Source organism: Bufo gargarizans, chromosome 10 (genome assembly GCF_014858855.1).
Source record: "Bufo gargarizans isolate SCDJY-AF-19 chromosome 10, ASM1485885v1, whole genome shotgun sequence".
NCBI lineage: Eukaryota > Metazoa > Chordata > Amphibia > Anura > Bufonidae > Bufo > Bufo gargarizans.
In genome coordinates this window covers 26,354,651-26,373,009 of record NC_058089.1, presented here as the reverse complement: position 1 = coordinate 26,373,009, position 18,359 = coordinate 26,354,651, and the positions used below count along the sequence as shown (strand labels likewise).

The following is an 18,359-nucleotide window of genomic DNA, read 5'->3' as shown; positions in this document are numbered from 1 at the left end:
CGTGACCTCACTTCGCAATACCCTGCAGGTCTGGCGTGCTGCACAAGCAATGAAATGCAGGTATTGGCAATATGTGGCAGGGATCAATATCTCTTCTGCTTCTATCATATGCCTGGAGAATATGGCAGGAATCTGTATCTTCTGCTCTGTCTATCTTCTGCTGTGTTGGGAACTGACTAGCTGAGGAGGAATTTGGCTTTTCCTGGTCTCTGGATAGTTACTCGCAGTTATGCTCACAGGGAATGGTTCTTCCTGGAGTTCTGGAGGTGGCTGCTTGCTTGTCACCAGTTGAGGCTGAAGGGCTCAGACTGGGAATGGTGATCTTTGGTCTCAGCCGAGACACGATCCTGGGTTGGGATCCCTAGAACTGGGAGCTCCTACTTGCACAACCTTCCCCTAGCCGGGGTGGCTGGCACACTAACTGTAACTTCCTTCCCTCCCCAGGAGGCAGGACATGGGCCAGCCCACTTCTGCTCATAGAGGGTGAGCTAAACTGGAATGAACTATTCCAGTCTAGATACACTAAACTGTTGCTAAGGCCCTGCTGATGCATTGCTGACACCTGCTGGTGTACATGGAAATTACAGCAAATACATGTAACAGGCTTAGAAGATGCACATTTGTGAGGAGTATTAAATAAAATCACATTAGATGACAAGGCACCTGTTACCAACAAATAGTAGCGGGGAGAAAGAGTTTAGTAACATAACTCTGGGATGTTACATTTGGACAGCAGAGATGGGCAGATGGCATCCAATGGGCAGTACTGTCTCTCTGGTCATCCTTCACCAGTACCCTGACTGCCACGGTCCTGCTTGGCCTGGCTCTCATGGCACTTCACTGCCTGGTGCTTGGCTATCAGCACTGAGTGACTCAGTCACACTGTGACACTGACTATCACTTAGTGCTAATAGCCAAGCACCAGGCAGTGAAGTGCCATGAAAGCCAGGCCAAGCAGGACCGTGGCAGTCAGGGTACTGGTGAAGGATGACCAGAGAGACAGTACTGCCCATTGGATGCCATCTGCCCATATCTGCTGTCCATATACCAGGCCAGGCCTACCAGCATTACCCCTTGATATACCACCTGCCCGCCTGGTCACCCTACCTAACACTCAGGGAGACAAGTGACTCAGACTGTTAGGTGTGGGGTGACCAGGCGGTATATGAAGGGGTAATACTGGTAGGCCTGGTATATGGACAGCAGAGATGGGCAGATGGCATCCTCTGGGGGTTGTATCTTACATGGGACTATATGGTGGAGGAGCTGAAGGCAGAGGGATGTATCTTACATGGGACTGTATGCTGGAGCGGAAGGCAGGGGGAGTGATGTATTTTACATGGGTCTGTTTGCAAGAAGGACTGAAGGCAGGAGGAGGGATGTATCTTACATGGGACTGTATGCTGGAGGAGCTGAAGGGGGCCATAATTAATACTATAATACTACAGAGGGGGCCATTATATATTATAATTACACAGAGGGCATTATACTTATGGGCACTACGGGGGAAGAGGAGGTCTGTTATCTGAGGATGATAGTAAAGTGAGGAATCTAAAACATTTTCTGCGAAACTTTGCAGAGACGAGATGCGGCTGAAAGAAGGTGTCATGATGGTCCTATCTCCGAATGAAGACGTTGAGTAAAGTCTATATCACAGGAGATGTCACTGGATGTAACAGGTATGGTGCTGTATTCTCCTGTATATTTCATAGCAATGTATGTTATGTCCATCCAAATATCTGTTTCAAGGTAGGGTAGGGGGGAGGGGGTATATAGAATTTGGCCCACACTGCCTCAGCCCGGCCCCAGACTTCTGGTCACACTGTGTGTGCTCTGAATTCTGGGGCCTCACACCCATCTACTACATTATCTGTACTCAAAGAGTTATCACTGTGTTATCTGTGGTGTTACATAGGACTGCAGGTGAGATATACTACCATTATTTGGAGAAAAAAAAGGAGCGTGGTCACACATTAGGGGGGGGGGGGGGGGCTCAATACTTGGCTTGCCCCGGGTGCTGGCAACCCACGCTACGCCACTGGTTGAGAGGATTTTCCTTTGATCTCTATCATCATTTTCCAAGGTGCATTCAATAAATTACCTAAAGCCATATCCATTGCATCTCTCTCCCTGAAATTCTACATGCAACTGATGTTGCTAGGAGAATGATTATAGCAAATTTCCTATCTTCCATTGCATGTATGAGAGATCACCTCTCACACTCTTCAGAGACTCCACTCATGTACATCGTTGACAGAAAAAGACCTATCATAAATTCAGAGTAAATAACATACATCATGCACGCAGAAGCTAGAATACACGGATTGAGAAGGTTGCATGTACGGCAGGAACATTAGGAACCATCAGTGTTTCTCTGAGGTTCTTCATTCTAGAGAATCCACATTGTGGTTTAGAAAAAAAATACATAAAGCAGACAGTGTTGGCCACAAATGATGACTTTTACGTGAATGCTGAAGCTTGGTTTTCAGCCTGTGGTAATGGGGAGATGCCAAAATATGTGTTTAGTATTAGGGGTATTAAACCGGCTCATCTGCAGGAAATTGGAAAACCCATCCCTGCTAAAGCCTAGAAGAGTGATGTCTGACCTGTGGTTGTCCAGCTGTTGTGAGACTACAACTTTCAGCATGCCCTGTCATGTAGTTTCACATCAGCTGGAGAACTGCAGGTTGGAGACTGCTGAGCAAGAACTGCAGAGGTAATATGGCTGGAATCACTAAGGGCAGGATGTTTAGAAACCATGTTGGTTAGTTTTAGGTAAGCACTGCTAAGTTGCCAGCATATAGACCAGGCATTTCTTTGGGTCTGGTTACCTTGTGGTCTGACTGTACTCATACACACCAAGCTATTGCCAGAACAGTTGCTGTCCTGATTTCAGCGGTTAAATACAAAAGTACTTGCTCCCTGCTGCACCATTCAACTTGTGGCACATTCCATCAATTGTTTGCTGTTAGCAGGCATGATTCAGTGATGCCATCCTGCCTGATGCACCGAGTGATCTTCTCCATTTATCTTGGGAATGTGGACTGGGTGAGTATTCATTTTCGAGGCATTTTAAGGGCATCATACTGTGTGGGGACACTAAGGGGGAGTCAAACTTTGTCAGGGACACTAAGGGGGAATTTTACTTTGTCGGGGACACTAAGAAGGCATTGTACTGTTTGGGGGACACTAAGGGGGCATCATACTGTGTGGGGGACACCAAGGGGCATCATACTGTGTGGGGGACACCAATGGGCATCATACTGTGTGGGGGACACCAAGGGGGCATCATACTGTGTGGGCGACACTAAGGGGGCATCATTCTGTGTGGAGGACACTAAGGGGCATCATACAGTGTGGGGGACACCAAGGAGGCATCATACTGTGTGGGCGACACCAGGGGGGCATCATACTGTATGGGGGACACTAAGGGGCATCATACTGTGTGGGCCGCACTAAGGGGGCATCATACAGTATGAATGGCACCAAGGGGCATCATTAGTGACACTGTTTCTGTTTGGAGAACTCTAATCGGACATCATAACTGTATGGGGGCACTAAGGGAGCATATTTACTACGTAGGAGGGTATTAAGGTGACACTACCGTGGCATCTGTACTGTGTGGAGGACACTAAGGTACATGCCTGTTGTGAGGGAATACACTAAGGGGTCATCAGTACAGTGTGGCGGCACTACTCAGGCATCTATACTGTGTTGTTAGCATTATGCTAAGGGAGACTTAAAGCACATCTTTACCTTGAGCGGGCCCCAATGGCACATGCTTACTGTGTGGGGGACATAAATACTGAGAGGGGGCAGCAAGACGGCATAATTACTGTCACTAATGCTGTGTGTCACATAAAGGACACTTTGTGGGGTACAAAAGGGACTTGGCGGGGTCAGGCGTGTATGGACAGTCATTGGGCTGGAAAAAAGATGTGGTATTAGCAACAGTTTCTGATTATTGCCATGAGCCCAGCCCGATTCTGCATCCTTTCATCATGCATTTCTTTACATACAGGGGTGATAGAAAATTATTTTATAGTCAAATGATTCATTCAGACTTTTTGTTAAAAATTAAAAAATATAAATTGTCAGTACATGAGTTTAAAAAATAAACCATCCTGGATGAACACAACGCAGATACATCTGGAGCTACAGTGCATGTCCAGTAGGGGGCAATGCAGTTCTAACTGTAACACTTCAAGGTTTTTTACAGACGCAGAAAGACACTGAACCAAATGTTTCAAGAACTTATCAGCATTTCCAGTGCCCATGAATGCAATCTATTGTTCTCAGTTATCAGCAAAACCGGGAGCTGCCAGTAACGCTCTCCCAGTCCCTATCACTTATGGTATATTCCCAGTTCTGAGAACCCTGGGGACATTTACATAATATAAAGCCACATTCACATCACCGGTTAGTTTTCTGTTCTTCTGATCTTCCAGATGAGCAGAGAAAAAAACCTCTAAAACACGGATCCTTTATTTTGAGCATCCATTGTGCTGATTTTATGTCCGTTTTTGTCAGTTCCATCAGAGATCCATTATTTTAGATGGGAGAAAGTCTTCCACGAGGACCTTTTCTACTGTCTAAAATAACGGATCTCTGATGGAACTAATACAACGGATGCTCAAAATAAAGGATCCGTTTTTTTTTCTGTTTTTCATAGGGCTCATGCACACGAACGTATTTTCTTTCCGTGACCGTTCCGTTTTTTTTTTGCGGACCGTATGCAGAGCCATTCATTTCAACAGGTCCGCAAAAAAAAAATTAAAAGTACTCCATGTGCTTTACGTTTCCATCTGTCTGTATTTCCGTTCCGCACAAAAATAGAACATGTCCTATTATTGTCCGCATTACGGACAAGGATAGGACTGTTCTATTAGGGGCCAGCTGTTCCGTTCCGCAAAAAATGGAATGCACACGGACGTCATCCATCTTTTTTGCGGATCAGTTTTTTGCGGACCGTAAAATACATACGGTCGTGTGCATGGGCCGTTACAGATCAAAGAACGGAACACAAAACGGTTATGTGAATGTTGCCTTAGCAACATTAGCACATTTTGATACGTATAACTTTTATTTGCATGTAATCCGTTACCTTAAAGAGTTTTTCCAGGATTACTGTGGTTTCTAACAGATATGCAGTTGTTTACGTCATGTACATGCTTTTTTTTTTCAATTTGGGCTCTCCTGACCCGTTTTCACTATGTAAATCAATCACTCTTGTCTGATTCCATCCTGTATGTATCACTTCCTGTTGCTGTATCCAACCAAACCCATGATGCACTTCTCCTTTCTCTGCCACAGCTCCAGCCCCGCCCTAACAATGCACAGCTAGTTTATAGCTCCTCCCACCAGCTAGTTACAAAGACACTCCCCTATCACCACCCCTAACAGCGCCTAGCTAGTTTATAGCTCCTCCCACCAGCTAGTTACATAGACACTCCCCTATTACTGCCCCATCAACGTCCAGCTAGTTTATAGCTCCTCCTATCCAGCTTGTTACATAGACACTCCCCTATCACCGCCCCTAACAACGCCCATCTACTTTATAGCTCCTCCTACCCATCTAGTTACATAGACACTCCCCTATCACTGCCCCTAACAACGCCCATGTAGTTTATAGCTCCTCCCACCAGCTAGTTACATAGACACTCCCCTATTACTGCCCCATCAATGTCCAGCTAGTTTATAGCTCCTCCCACCCAGCTTGTTACATAGACACTCCCCTATCACTACCCCTAACAATGCCCAGCTAGTTTATAGCTCCTCCCACCTTGCTAGTTACATAGACACTCCCCTATCACTGCCGATAACAACGCCCATATTGTTTATAGCTCCTCCCACCATCTAGTTACATAGACACTCCCCTATTACTGCCGCACTGGAGCCTTGCAGTGCTGGGGTCCTAGGTTCGAAGTCCGACCAAGGACAACATCTGCATGGAGTTTGTATGTTTTCCCCGTGTTCGGTTGGCTTTCCTCCGGGTACTCTGGTTTCCTACCACACACCTAAGACATACTGATAGGGACCTTAGATTGTGAGCCCCATTGGGGACAGTGTGACACTAATGTCTGTAAAGAGCCGCGGAATATAGTAGCGCTATATAAGTGCATAAAATAAAATAAAAAATTAAGGTAAAAGAAATACATTACAGCGACGACCTTCATAAAGGAAGATTTTAAAGGATGTTGATGTAAACCGGAAAACCCCTTTAAAGTGACAGCATTTACTTCTGATGTGAATTTTTCCTAATTCTGTCCAATTACATGTATGTTACACTTACGGTCGCCATGAGGTACTGGGATTCCCGTAAAACAGACATGGTGCTGAGTAAGAGGGTGAGAAGGAGCAGTCCACATATAAAGCTGCCGTACAGGATCACTGGAGCGAGAAGAGGGAGTTATATGGAGAAATAAACCTCTGTATTACACCTGTTCATCTACTTTATACCTCCCAACTTTTTGGACGTCCCAAGTGAGACACTTATAATTTATTGAGATCAAGATACATTTTCCCTGCATATTTGTACACTTCAATAGCGCAAAAAATGATCTGAATATAGACGTTTCTAAAATTTAAATTGCATCAAATAATAAATTAATATACAAGGCAGGCTGTAATAAACAGAGAGGAACCAGGCAAACACTTTCTGTATGAATATTGAAATGAAAAAGGGGGACATTTAAGGAGCAAAGAGGGACAGAGAGACTTGGGTCAAAAAAAGGGACTGTCCCTCCCAAAGAGGGACAAAGGGACTGGAGGTTATGCACATCCAGACTGACATTCCTGAGACCATGCAGCGCTCATACAATTGATAACATATCAGGGCGGAGGGGTGGGTACTGGTAGATTATGTACTAATCTCTCCTCCATATACTTCCTGACTGAGTTACATCTATAACGGCCATCGCTTATCAGCAGGGCATCCATAGCCCTGCACCCACACAACACTGCCCGCCTCTGTTCCTATGAATTCATCTCTTGCTCAGGGTTTCCACTGCTGGAGCCTAGTAGGACATTATCCCATATTCTCTAAAGCTGCCAAAGATTCAATAACTGTTTTACACAGTGCAAAGTGAATGGGGAACCAACAATCGTTATTACGATCATTCATCCCCAATTCAGTTTGTTGGCAGCATGTCCTTGCTTACAGAGGACTTTGTTGGTAACAAACAAGAACTTTTGAAAGCTGCCATCACTCAGCGTTTGTTTGTCGATTGATCGGCAGCACGATTTCAAGGGCCAATTATCAGTAAAGATTTATGTTCACTAATATTAGCCTGATAGTCTGCAGACCTTCTCCTGGCCGAGAACCTACAGCTAGCGCCAGCGCGGGGTTTACGAAAATGGCCTACACGCCGCTGATTTGAAGCGAGTAAGCTGTACTCTTTGCATAACTCCTGTTTTTGTAGCTCCCATTGACTGCTATGGGAATTATGGAAACAGTGGAGCATTGATCACTTGGCCATGCACTGCCTCACTGAGCCGGCACTTACTGTGGGTCATTCCTGCCCCACCATGAAAGACCAAGATTGGACTACCCCTTTAATATATAACAGACACCTCCGAGGGAAAGAAAGGATCAAACAAGTCACAGGTGAAAATCCAATGCAGGTGAGGGACTATCTGCCAGACTTCATAGACATTAGGCCAGTGATGGCAAACTGAGAGCCCAAACTGTAACCCAAAACCCACTTATTTATCACAAAGTTCCAACCCGGCAATTTAACCCGAATACTGAAAAAGTTAAGCTGTGGGGACGTTGTTTACCAGAGGCCCCAGTAAAATCAATTCCCACGTTGGTGCCCCCTTGTATTAAAAATGTCCCATTAGTGGCCCCTAGTATTAATAAGGCGCCCATAAGTGGCCCCCAGTATGAATAAGGCCACATTAGTGGCTCCCAGTAATAATAATGCCCCATTCATGTCCCCCAGTATTAATACGGCCCTCATTAATGACCCCCATTAGAGCCCCCCTAGTATTATTTTTGTTCCATTAGTGGCTCCCAGAATTAATAATACCACTATTAGAGGCCACAGTATTATTAATGCCCCCTTCCCCACTTCTTGTGCTTCCACTGTGGAGCGCTCATTAGTACAGCTTATACCCCTCCCCCTCTTCTCACCTCAAAAAAAAAACTCACCTCATCCATTTGATCGCGCCGCGGTGATTGGTGAACACTCGCTGCTTACTGGATGCACAGAAAAGGACCTGCACTCCAGCATGATGACGTTTCGCAGCATTGACTGGAGGCAGCAGGACCTGCAAAACGGCATTGCGCTGGAGGGCAGGTCCTGTCCTGCGCATCCAGTGAGCAGCGAGTGTTCACCGTGGCGCGATCAAATGGATGAGGTGAGATTTACATTTTTTTATTTTTTAACACAAGCAGAAGAGGGGGGAAAAGGCTATACTAATGAGTCCTCCACAATGGAAGCGATCATTAGTAATAGTTAACAAGTGGCAACCCTACGCGTGGCCCACACAAAGCTGCGTGCCCACACAGAGGGCTCTAAGTGCCCCCTCTGGCATGCGTGCCATAGGTTCGCCACCACTGCATTAGGCCTTAAATGGATTCCAATTGAAATTGCCAAATATCTAATGTAAGGTCCATAGCTAGTTTAGAAGTGTGGTTACATCCCTACTGGTTGACTCCATAACTATAAGATATGCGCCTGATATGTAAATGGGAGAACAGGAGTACCATAACTGAGAAGAGGGTTGAGTCTGCTGTGCATGCACACGATGCTCTCCATCCGTTAAAATGGAGTACAAGGAACCCAATGGTGTCGTAAATGTCTACAGCTGAAAATCTTCTGTAAAACCTGGTTCTGCCTCTCCATTTTAGCCCTCAGTAGGGTTCAGAGCACAAGGATTCCTGCTGATCAAAACTTCCGACAGAGGTTCATTACGTCCCCTTCAAATTCTTCTGCTACAGAGATTCAAGTATGCATAGTCATAGGTTTTCCAGGTTCAGGATATTGATCACTATAAGCTCAATGGGGTCCAACTCTCGAGACCTCCGTCTACAGCTATCTACAGTAAAGGGGTGGTGTCTCTCTCTCTGTTCACATTAGGCCAGGGGCCTCGCTAGGTTAAAACATTCAGGGCCTGGGCCACGGATATTTTGTCCCAGGCCCCGAATGTACTGCCTGCCAGACATATAGGCAGTGGCATACCCGGGGGGGGGGGGGGGGGGGGGGTGCCAGAGTCTAGAAGCAATGAGGCAATGAGCGCTTCCATCAATATAGATGGAAGCGTTCATTGCAGGAGCACAGGGAGCTGCGGTCCTGTCACTCAGCTGACGCTCTGTCTCTCCCGCACTGAATGGTGAAGCAGGAAGACTTCTCCCCCTCCATCATTCAGCCTGCAGGCACAGATCGCGCTACCGGCCTGTGTGGACGGAGCCTGCAGAGCGGAAATCTACATAAGCTCCGCCCACACAGTGCTGCAGAGCGATCTGTGTCTGTAAGAGAGAGAGGACTGTTAGCTTCAGGAACGGGACAAGGTGAGTAGGTACTGTGTTTTTTTTATTTATTTAACAGAGGGCATTTCTACCATGGTTGGGGCACAGAGGGTATTCCTACCATGGAGGGGGCACAGAGGGCATTATTACTACTACAAAGCGGGCACAGAGGGCATTATTACTACAAAGGGGGCACAGAGGGCATTACTACTACAAAGAGGAACAGAAGGCAATACTACTACAAAGTGGGCACAGAGGGCAATACTACTACGAAGGGCATTACTAGTATTAGGGGGGGACAATGAGCATTACTACTATAAATGGGAATTATAACTATGAAGTGGGCACAATGGGCATTATTACTATGAAGGGGGCACAATGGGCATTACTACTATGAAGGTGCACAATAGGTATTACTACTATGAAGGGAGCACAGGTGGCATTACTACTGTGAAGGGGGCACAGAGAGCATTACTCTTGTAAAGTGGGTGGGCATAACTGTTTTGGGGCACTGAGTAGGCATTATTACTATCAAGAGGCACAGAGGGCATTATTACTGTTATGGGGGCAGAATGAGGGCATAACTACTCTGAAGGGGCACAGAGAGGGCATTACAACTGTAAAGGGGGCACAGATAGGGCATTACTACTTTGAAATGGGCACAGAGATGGCATAACTACTGTGAGGGAGGCACAAAGAGGGCATTACAACTGTGAAGGGGGGCACAATGAAGGCATAAGTACTTTAAAAGGGCACAATGTGGGCATAACTACTGTGAAAGTTGTACAGTGAAGGCATAACTACCTTGAAGGGGCACAATATGGGCAGAACTACCATGAGAGGGCACATATCTGGACAAAACTACTGTGAAGGTTGTACAATGAGGGCAATACTACTGTAAGAGGATACATTTTTTTTTAAGTATTGGTGGTGGGTGCCAAAGAAAGGACCTGCCCCGGGTTCCAAACACCCTAGGCACGCCACTGCATATAGGACTGTGGATGGCGATACAATTGAATCACTATGCTACAAAACTGAATCAACTGCCTAGGGCCCCCATCTGTAGTGGGGCCCCCTGCTCAGCTGGTCCACAGCCAATGAAAAAACAGGGGTGACTTTGGACCAGGACGCATTGCAGGAGCTGAAGGACCTGTGATGATATCACAGTAACATGATCAAAGCTAGAGGCAGAGCTCAGTGGTGGAGAAGGACCTGCCATGATGTCACCATCATGTGATCAATGCAGGAGAGGAAGGCGCTTAGCTGTGAAGCAGAGAAATACTGCTGAAGAACCTGTATCTACCGCTGTGACATGAGGAGAGGTAAGTGAAGGGATGGATTTAGTGTGAGAGCCAGAGTAATGATGAGAGTTGTAGTTCTCTCCTCTCACACCCGCTCTCTGCTTGGTTGAGGAAGTGATTTTATTTACCTGGGACTGTATGGTGGAGGGGGTGGGTGAGGGAGTGGTTATTTACATGGGACTGAGGCAGGGGTGATGTTATCTATATAGGAATGTACGTTGGAGGTGACTGGGGGAAGGATTTATGTTATTTACATGGGACTGTAGCACAAGGAAATTCAGCTTTGCGGCAAATCAAATTTTTTCTTAAATTTGGATTGAAGTCCACTTCGGATACTTTGATTTGCTCAACACTAATACGAATAACGATGAAAAAGTTCAAAAAGCCAAGACTTACTGGTGGAATGCAGATCCCTGATTGGATTGTCAGCTGGGGAAGCCTCTGTAAACGTGGTGAAGTGAGAGCCCAACCCAGTTATTATAGTCAGACAGGCAAAACCTACTGACAGGACCTAAAAACAAGAAGGTGCACACATGTTAATAGAGATACAAAGCGATAAAGCTAAACATAAAGATTACATAACATGGTCGTATACACAAAGATTTCAAAGATTCATTCATAGACATACAGTATGTTCCTGTGCAGAAGTGTCATCATTGTAGAATAATACTCACATAGAAAATAATCATTAGAGTTTCACATTCTGAGTTCTCAGCTAATGGTTAAAGGCTATAAACACCTTTGGAGGCAATTTTTGTATTATTGCATTGTACTAATTTTGGGCTAAAAATATTTTTTCTAATTGGTCTTTATTAAAAATATGGAGTCCTTTTTTCTGTACAGAGCTGCTGAGATGCTCTAGTACCAGTCACACAGCTAGAAAAACAGTTAACCCTTTTGTGACAGAACAGCTCAATATTTTTAATAAAGGCCGATTGAAAAAAATATTTTTAACCAAAAATGAGTAAAATGCAATCATAAAAAAAGAGAATTGCCTCTGAAGGTCTACATAGCATTTAAGTATAGATGTCCATAGCAAATACATCTCACTGCTGTATACTGTATATTGGTAAAGGGAATGTGCGAGATCTAGTGAACAGACAGCAATCACAGAGGTTAGAAAATACTAATGTTGCTTACACGAGGCCCTCGCTGCCTCCGTCCACAGAGTGGGCCGTCTATAGATTCCTTGATTCTATAGGCCATACACATCAGATACAGCAGCTGTCAGCCAAGCTTGTATATGTTCTTAGTAGGAATAGAGAAGGTTGCTGCCAGACTCCTCTGGTAGCATCTCATCTACCCGAACAAAGGGATCGGGCAGTTAAAATCCAACAAGCCTGATCCTTATCACTTCCATTCCTTATCTGCCATTTAGTCGACGTAGAAATGTTGCAAATCCACTGGATTTGCAACTTTTCAATGCATTTGCGGCTCTACTAAAAGTGTGCGTTGTGAGGGTTGGACCATCGGCCCCGGCTAATTCATCATTTACCCCAGAAACTGCCGTAAATAATGACTGAAATCTACGGCAGCTCCAAACTACTGTTGATTTCATTCCGGCACACGGAGAGCCGGAGGAGGCAGATAATTGATGAAAGGGCCTACGCTTCATCATAAATGATATGCCTCCTCTGAGAGCACAGGTGCTACCAAGGCCGATGTACTGTAACACAAACTGACCTTGATAAATCAGGGACATAATGTGTGTGATCAGCTTTATAGTGGACATACACATTGGTCTAAAGTGGATCAAAAAGGATGATTTCAACCAAATCGATCATTTGTCAGGTTAAATTTAACAACGAGCCAACTGATGGCAGACTGTTGCCTGAAAAGAAGTCGGCTGTGTTTTTGGCCAATCGTCAGCCGAAGGATCTTTTGTCCACACGTCACAACTCACAAACTTCACAATATGACCTTTTGGGGTCATTTATCAAACTGGCGTAAAGTAGATCTGGCTTAGTTGCCCATAGCAACCAATCAGATTCCATCTTTCATTTTACAAAGGAGCCGTCAAAAATGAAAGTTGGAATCTGATTGGTTGCTATGGGCAACTAAGCCAGTTCTACTTTACATCAGTTTGCTGAATGACCCCATTTGTTTCTACAACACACACTCATTGGTCTTCTAGAGAGGTCTCAGTTGCAATCCCTAAAAATATCCCATTTAGGTCAAGTTCACACTTTAGTTATTTGGTCAGTTATTTCCATCAGTTATTGTGAGCCAAAACCAGTAGTGAAGCCCACTCAGAGATAAGGTATAATGGAAAGATTTGGACTTGTTTCCATTATAACTTATCTCAGAGTGGACTTCACTACTGGTTTCGGCTCACAATAACTGATGGAAATAACTGAGCAAAAAATTGAAGTGTGAACTTGGCCTAAAATGTGTATCCTCTCAAACTGATGATGATGTTAGTTCTCTTTTTAAACGGTTCCACTCTTAAAGGCCATGTACATCTTTGGGGGCATTTTTATTAATTATTTCATTGTACTTATTATGAGGTAAAAATCATTTTTTTAAATGGTCCTTATTAAAAATATGGAGTTATTTTCTCTGTACAGAGTTGAGATGGTTTATTAGCAGGATCTCAATTCTCTCTCTCTCTTCCGTCAGGCAGGGAGCTGACGTGCTCCTTATCTCTGCTGTCAGACCTTAAAAACACTCACCAAAGATTAATCATTATTTTACTGATAAGAATGTGGGTTAAATACGTGTTTATGACCCCTTACTAATTTAGAGATAAGCGTTATTAGAGGCACAAAGTGAAAGTGAAAGTAGGATGAACATAGCTAGAAAAACAGTTAACCCTTTGTGACAGAACAGCTAAAAATAATTTTTTCAATAGGTTTTTTATTAAAACTTTTGAGCCCCTTTCTCTGTACTTCCTAGGGATTCTCTTGTAGCATGCTCTGTGTTTTTACTATGCTCCATCAGACAACTCAGCTGACAGCTCCTTATCTCTGAACTTATCAACACTCATTGTAGCTCAATTCTTATCTTACTGATAATAATGCGGGTAAAATAAGTGTTAGCGCTATTAGTAATTTAGAGATAAGGTGAAAGTACGATTCTCACAGCTAGATACACAGTTAAAAAGGTTTTCCAAGATGTTAATACTGATGAGGTATCCTCTGCGTATTTCATTAGTAGGTGATCGGTGGGTGTCCGATACCCTGGACCCTCGGCGATCAGCTGTTTGGGAAGGCACCGACACTCTCGTGAGCGATGCGGCCTTCTCCGAGCTCACCAAGCACAGCAGCGTACATTGTATAGCTGCTTTGCTTGGTCTCACGCTCAGCCCCATTCACTTCTATGGGGCTGAGCTGCACCTAGAGCACGTGATCAATGTATGTTTCGTCACTGGCCTAGGAAAAGCTGAGCTACTGCGGGCGCCGCTGCCTTCTCGAACAGCTGATTGTCAGGGGTCCTAGTTGTCGGACCTCAACTGATCAGTTGCTGATGACCTATCCTGAGTATTAAAGTCTTGGAAAGCCTTTGTAACATAACCCTTTGTAACAGAACGGCTGAATATTTTTAATAAAGACTAATTAAAAAAAAAAAAAAAAAGAGTCAAATGCAATAATAAAAAATTTGCCCCTGAAGGTGTGCATAGCCTTTAATCCAAAAATCACTACTGCACGTGTGTGTACTCCGGATATTTACTAAATTCCATGGCTTAAATGATTCTCATCTTGATTCTTCAGCAGCCTTTACATATCTCCCCCAAAAGCTAATTATTACTGTCTTGATTGCCTCTGTGACTCAACTCACCAGCTTTCCACTGTTTGCTCCACTAATATAGGCTATATTATGATCTCCAACCATGCCCCACATCAATAGAGGTGAAACTACAGAATCTCCCTATTATAGGTGGATTGAAGGGGTGCCCAGGTGTAGGAATGGCCGAGCGGTATAGGGTGGCCTAAAATGTCCCCTCTAGTGTGAGTGTCACGGTGCTCCTACCTCGATATGGTTGGACCCCAGGTGTTGGCTCCAAAGCAGGCAAATAGGGGGGATAATTGAGGGATATAAGAAATAACTTGAGTCCAGACCTTGTATAAGGTTGAACAGCATCTTTACTTTGCATAAATGTTCATCCAAGACAATCTTCAAGCTTTATCTTGGTCCAAGCAGGCTTTAGCATTAAAACTCTGGCAGGCAAACTCGTCTATACTACATCTGTTGCTCTCTGGCTCTGCTGTACTGACAGTCTTGCTGTATAACTTAGCTTCTTCTTTATACTGCAACTTCTCTTTTTGTAGTCTGTCTCTTAATCATGACGGGGAACTCTCCTCCTGGCTCCTGAGGCTCTAAGCTGTGGCCTTCACATCCAGCAGGTGCTCCTAGCAGGGGGTAAGCTAGACTAACTAAAACCGATTCCCACCCTTCCTACAGGAAGTGGGACTCGCCCACTCCTCCAAAGAGGGGGGTTAGAATGGAATGAAAAGCTCCATTCTATATAACTGTAGCTCTGCCGTATTTGCTGCCACCTGCTGGTGAACCAGGCATGTTACATTTAAACATGACAGTTACAAACATTAGAAATGCACAGTGTAGTGGACCTGAAATAAAGGCATAGATGACATGATATTAGCATATTAGAGACAGTAGCGGGGTGAAGAAGTGGTAATGCCACTCTGGGGCGTTACACATGCACATGAACATGCAGACTAAATGACTCTGTTGAAGGATCAGGCTCACCTACAAAAGTTGGAGGGTCAACTAGAAGAACTTTTTATTAACTGATGACCATCAAATCTCCAGACCTATTTGTTAACAGACCCTATTTGTGATGAGTGATGATTTGAGGGTCCTTCTTACAGCAGCTAGACTGTCCAGGTGGAGCTCAACTATTTTACTAATCATCCAAGATAACAGTGCTATCCTGGCAGATTGCCTCCACTCTGCTCCCAGCTCAAGTGATCATCACACTCTCTTCCCCTCTCAATGGTCTTCACCGTGACCTCAGGATCTGGCCAAATCATCAGATCCTGGCCCTTCCATGACACAGCAACAACCCTCCATATGGGCTCTAATTTTTAAAGTTTTCCTCAGGCTGATCAGTATATGGGTGGGTAGGGGTGTACTAGTGGCTAGAATAACTGTTGCACTGCAATCTACACCAGAAATACGTCTAATGCGTCTGGTTAGTAAATTACCCCCTATATCTCTTGGCAAATATTAGTGGGTAGAAGTGTTATAAGACACAGGTTCCATCCCCTACATCTGTGGTGTTTTTTTCCCCCAGGTAGTGTCTCCTGCACGCAGCCGTAGCCTGTTTTGAGGCCCGCAAATTATGGATCCGCAAAACACCGATACCAGTCAGACAAGAATAGGACACCTTCTATTTTTTTTCATCTGGATGTGTACAGCATATGGTGTCCTGTCCGCATCTTTTGCAGCCCCATTGAAATGAATGGGTCTGCAAAATGTGGATCGAATGTAAAAAAATAAATACATTTGTGTTCTTGAGCCCTAAGACAGTTCTGGGCAGACATAGAAGTGAGGCTTAAATATGTCTAGCATTGTAAGAATATGTTGTATTATATAAAAACATATTAAGCAAAAAAATATTAATGCGAGACAAACAGGCATTGTTTTTGTATAGTGTTTTTTTTAACCTTGAGATGAATTTGTTTGGGGTCAATGGCTGTTTTTTAAAGTATGTGCTTAGTCTAGCATTTTTCTCCTCAACGCCTGGCATTTTTCTCCCCTAGAACTCTTTTAAAAAATTTTTTTTTGCTGCTTCAAATAAAACCTACGTGCAAAGAGTGTAGGCATTTTTAATAGTGTTTTTTGCATGCTTTTGTTTTTTTCACAATGCTTTTTTTCCCATACAGCCCTACAGAAAACGTGACATTACCAGATACTTTCCTCCCCCCAAAAATGCTAGGCATGCAAAAAACACCAATAAAAAAAGCTAGGTACTAAAATACATTATATTGACAAAAAAAACTAAAAAAAGTTGAACAAGTATTGGTCTAAATAACGGCAATAACTGCCCATGAAGGAACCCTGAAAAGGGTTTTCCAGGACTGTAATATTGACGGCACCCCCCACTGAACAGCTTTTTTAAAGGGCTGCTGCGATCCAGAACAGAACAGCTCCATACACTGGATTGTGGACACGAATGGTACTGCAGTGCTGCTCCTGTTGACATAGGAGCTGAGCTGCTTTCTTTCCTGCAGGAGCCGAACTGTGGGAGTGCCAGGAGTCGGATCCCCACTGATCTGATATTGACAATCTATCCTAAGGACTAGGGCTCATGCACACGACCGTATGTATTCTGCATTCCACAAAATACAGATCCGCAAAAAATACGGATGTCGTCCATGTGCATTCCGTATTTTGCGGAACGGAGCAGCTGGCCCCTAATAGAACAGTCCTATCCTTGTCCGTAATGCGGACAATAATAGGACGTGTTCTATGTGGAACGGACATACAGAAGTGGAACACACATGGAGTCATTTAGTTTTTTTGCGGCCCCATGGAAGTGAAAGGTTCCGCATACTGAATTGTGCAACCTCATGGCCGTCATACATTTGTGGCAAAATGTAACACCAGACATTGGCACTTGGTCATAAATTTGGCATAGCTGTCACAAAATGGAGCAAACAGTTCAAATGTTCGGTTTCCTAGGGGCACCCTTTTCTCTAATTGTAATTGATGAGGGCTTCTCTGCCCTGCGCTCTGTAACAATGAAGCGCGCACATAATGCGAGCCCATGAATAGCAAGTTCCTTCCTTGAAATATGACAAATGATAAAATAACAAGAAATGATCTCATTACCATAATAAAGAGGCAGATGACGAGGAGCTGGCATCTGGCCACTCGGACCCACGACCTATATCCCATGCTCGTTCAGCACCCCACTTTCTGGGCACCTCGGCGGGCACTGCTGTGTGCGTTCCCCTTACCGACCAAGCTGCTGCATGTTAAACTCATTAAGCACATTCACAAATTCCTTCCTGCTGTTGACACGGCAGATGCTGATAAGTGACAAGTTGGCCGGGGCAGGCACTGAAGGCATGATGGGAAATTTTGTCCTGCATAAGGCTTTCAAAAATTCCTATTGCAACACTTAATGCTGTGTGATAATGGAAAACAACCAGAAAGCTGTCAGGTAGGAGGTCATGGATGGCCAAATTCAGTACCAAAGACAAACTTCACCAGCTGCAACGACATGCCAACTTGGGGAGTACAAAAATATCTGGGTACTGCCTACTGATCCCTTAAGGCCTGTTGTCCAGGGCCCCCCTAGTGAAACAACCTGACTATACCAAACCCACCAACTACAAAAGGAGGGGGGGGGGAACAAACCTCCAATGAGGCCCAACCACCACCTCAATAGGTTCCATCTATGACCTCCTCTCCACCAGCTGCCGTGACAGAGATTGAAAGACCCTAGAAAAAAGGACTTACAACAGAAAAAGACCCAAATCCACAAGCCAAAACAGGGACCCACAAGCAGGAGAGTCGCTCCTGGTCTTCTTTCCCGGTGAAACTAATGGTTCTAAGGTCGGAAGTCATGGAGCCCCACCGCTGGTCCCACCTTTCTTAAAGGGAATGTCTCACTTCAG

At 44.6% G+C, this 18,359-nt stretch overlaps 1 protein-coding gene across 2 annotated transcripts in view; it reads right to left on the bottom strand.

Annotated features, from left to right (window-relative positions):
- Positions 1 to 17,748, bottom strand: part of TSPAN32 (tetraspanin 32) — a 66,688-nt gene extending 48,940 nt beyond the window's left edge. Inside the window, exons 1-3 of one of the 2 annotated variants that reach the window (XM_044270989.1) lie at positions 17,569 to 17,748; positions 11,170 to 11,284; positions 6,293 to 6,390 (exon numbers count right to left, since the gene is read on the bottom strand). In XM_044270989.1, the coding sequence (XP_044126924.1) occupies positions 6,293 to 6,390; positions 11,170 to 11,284; positions 17,569 to 17,634 (279 nt within the window). In that variant the 5' untranslated portion in view covers positions 17,635 to 17,748. The remainder of the gene's footprint in view (positions 1 to 6,292; positions 6,391 to 11,169; positions 11,285 to 17,568) is intronic. The other variant, XM_044270988.1, reaches the window with a different exon arrangement.
- Positions 17,749 to 18,359: the final 611 nt, after the last annotated feature.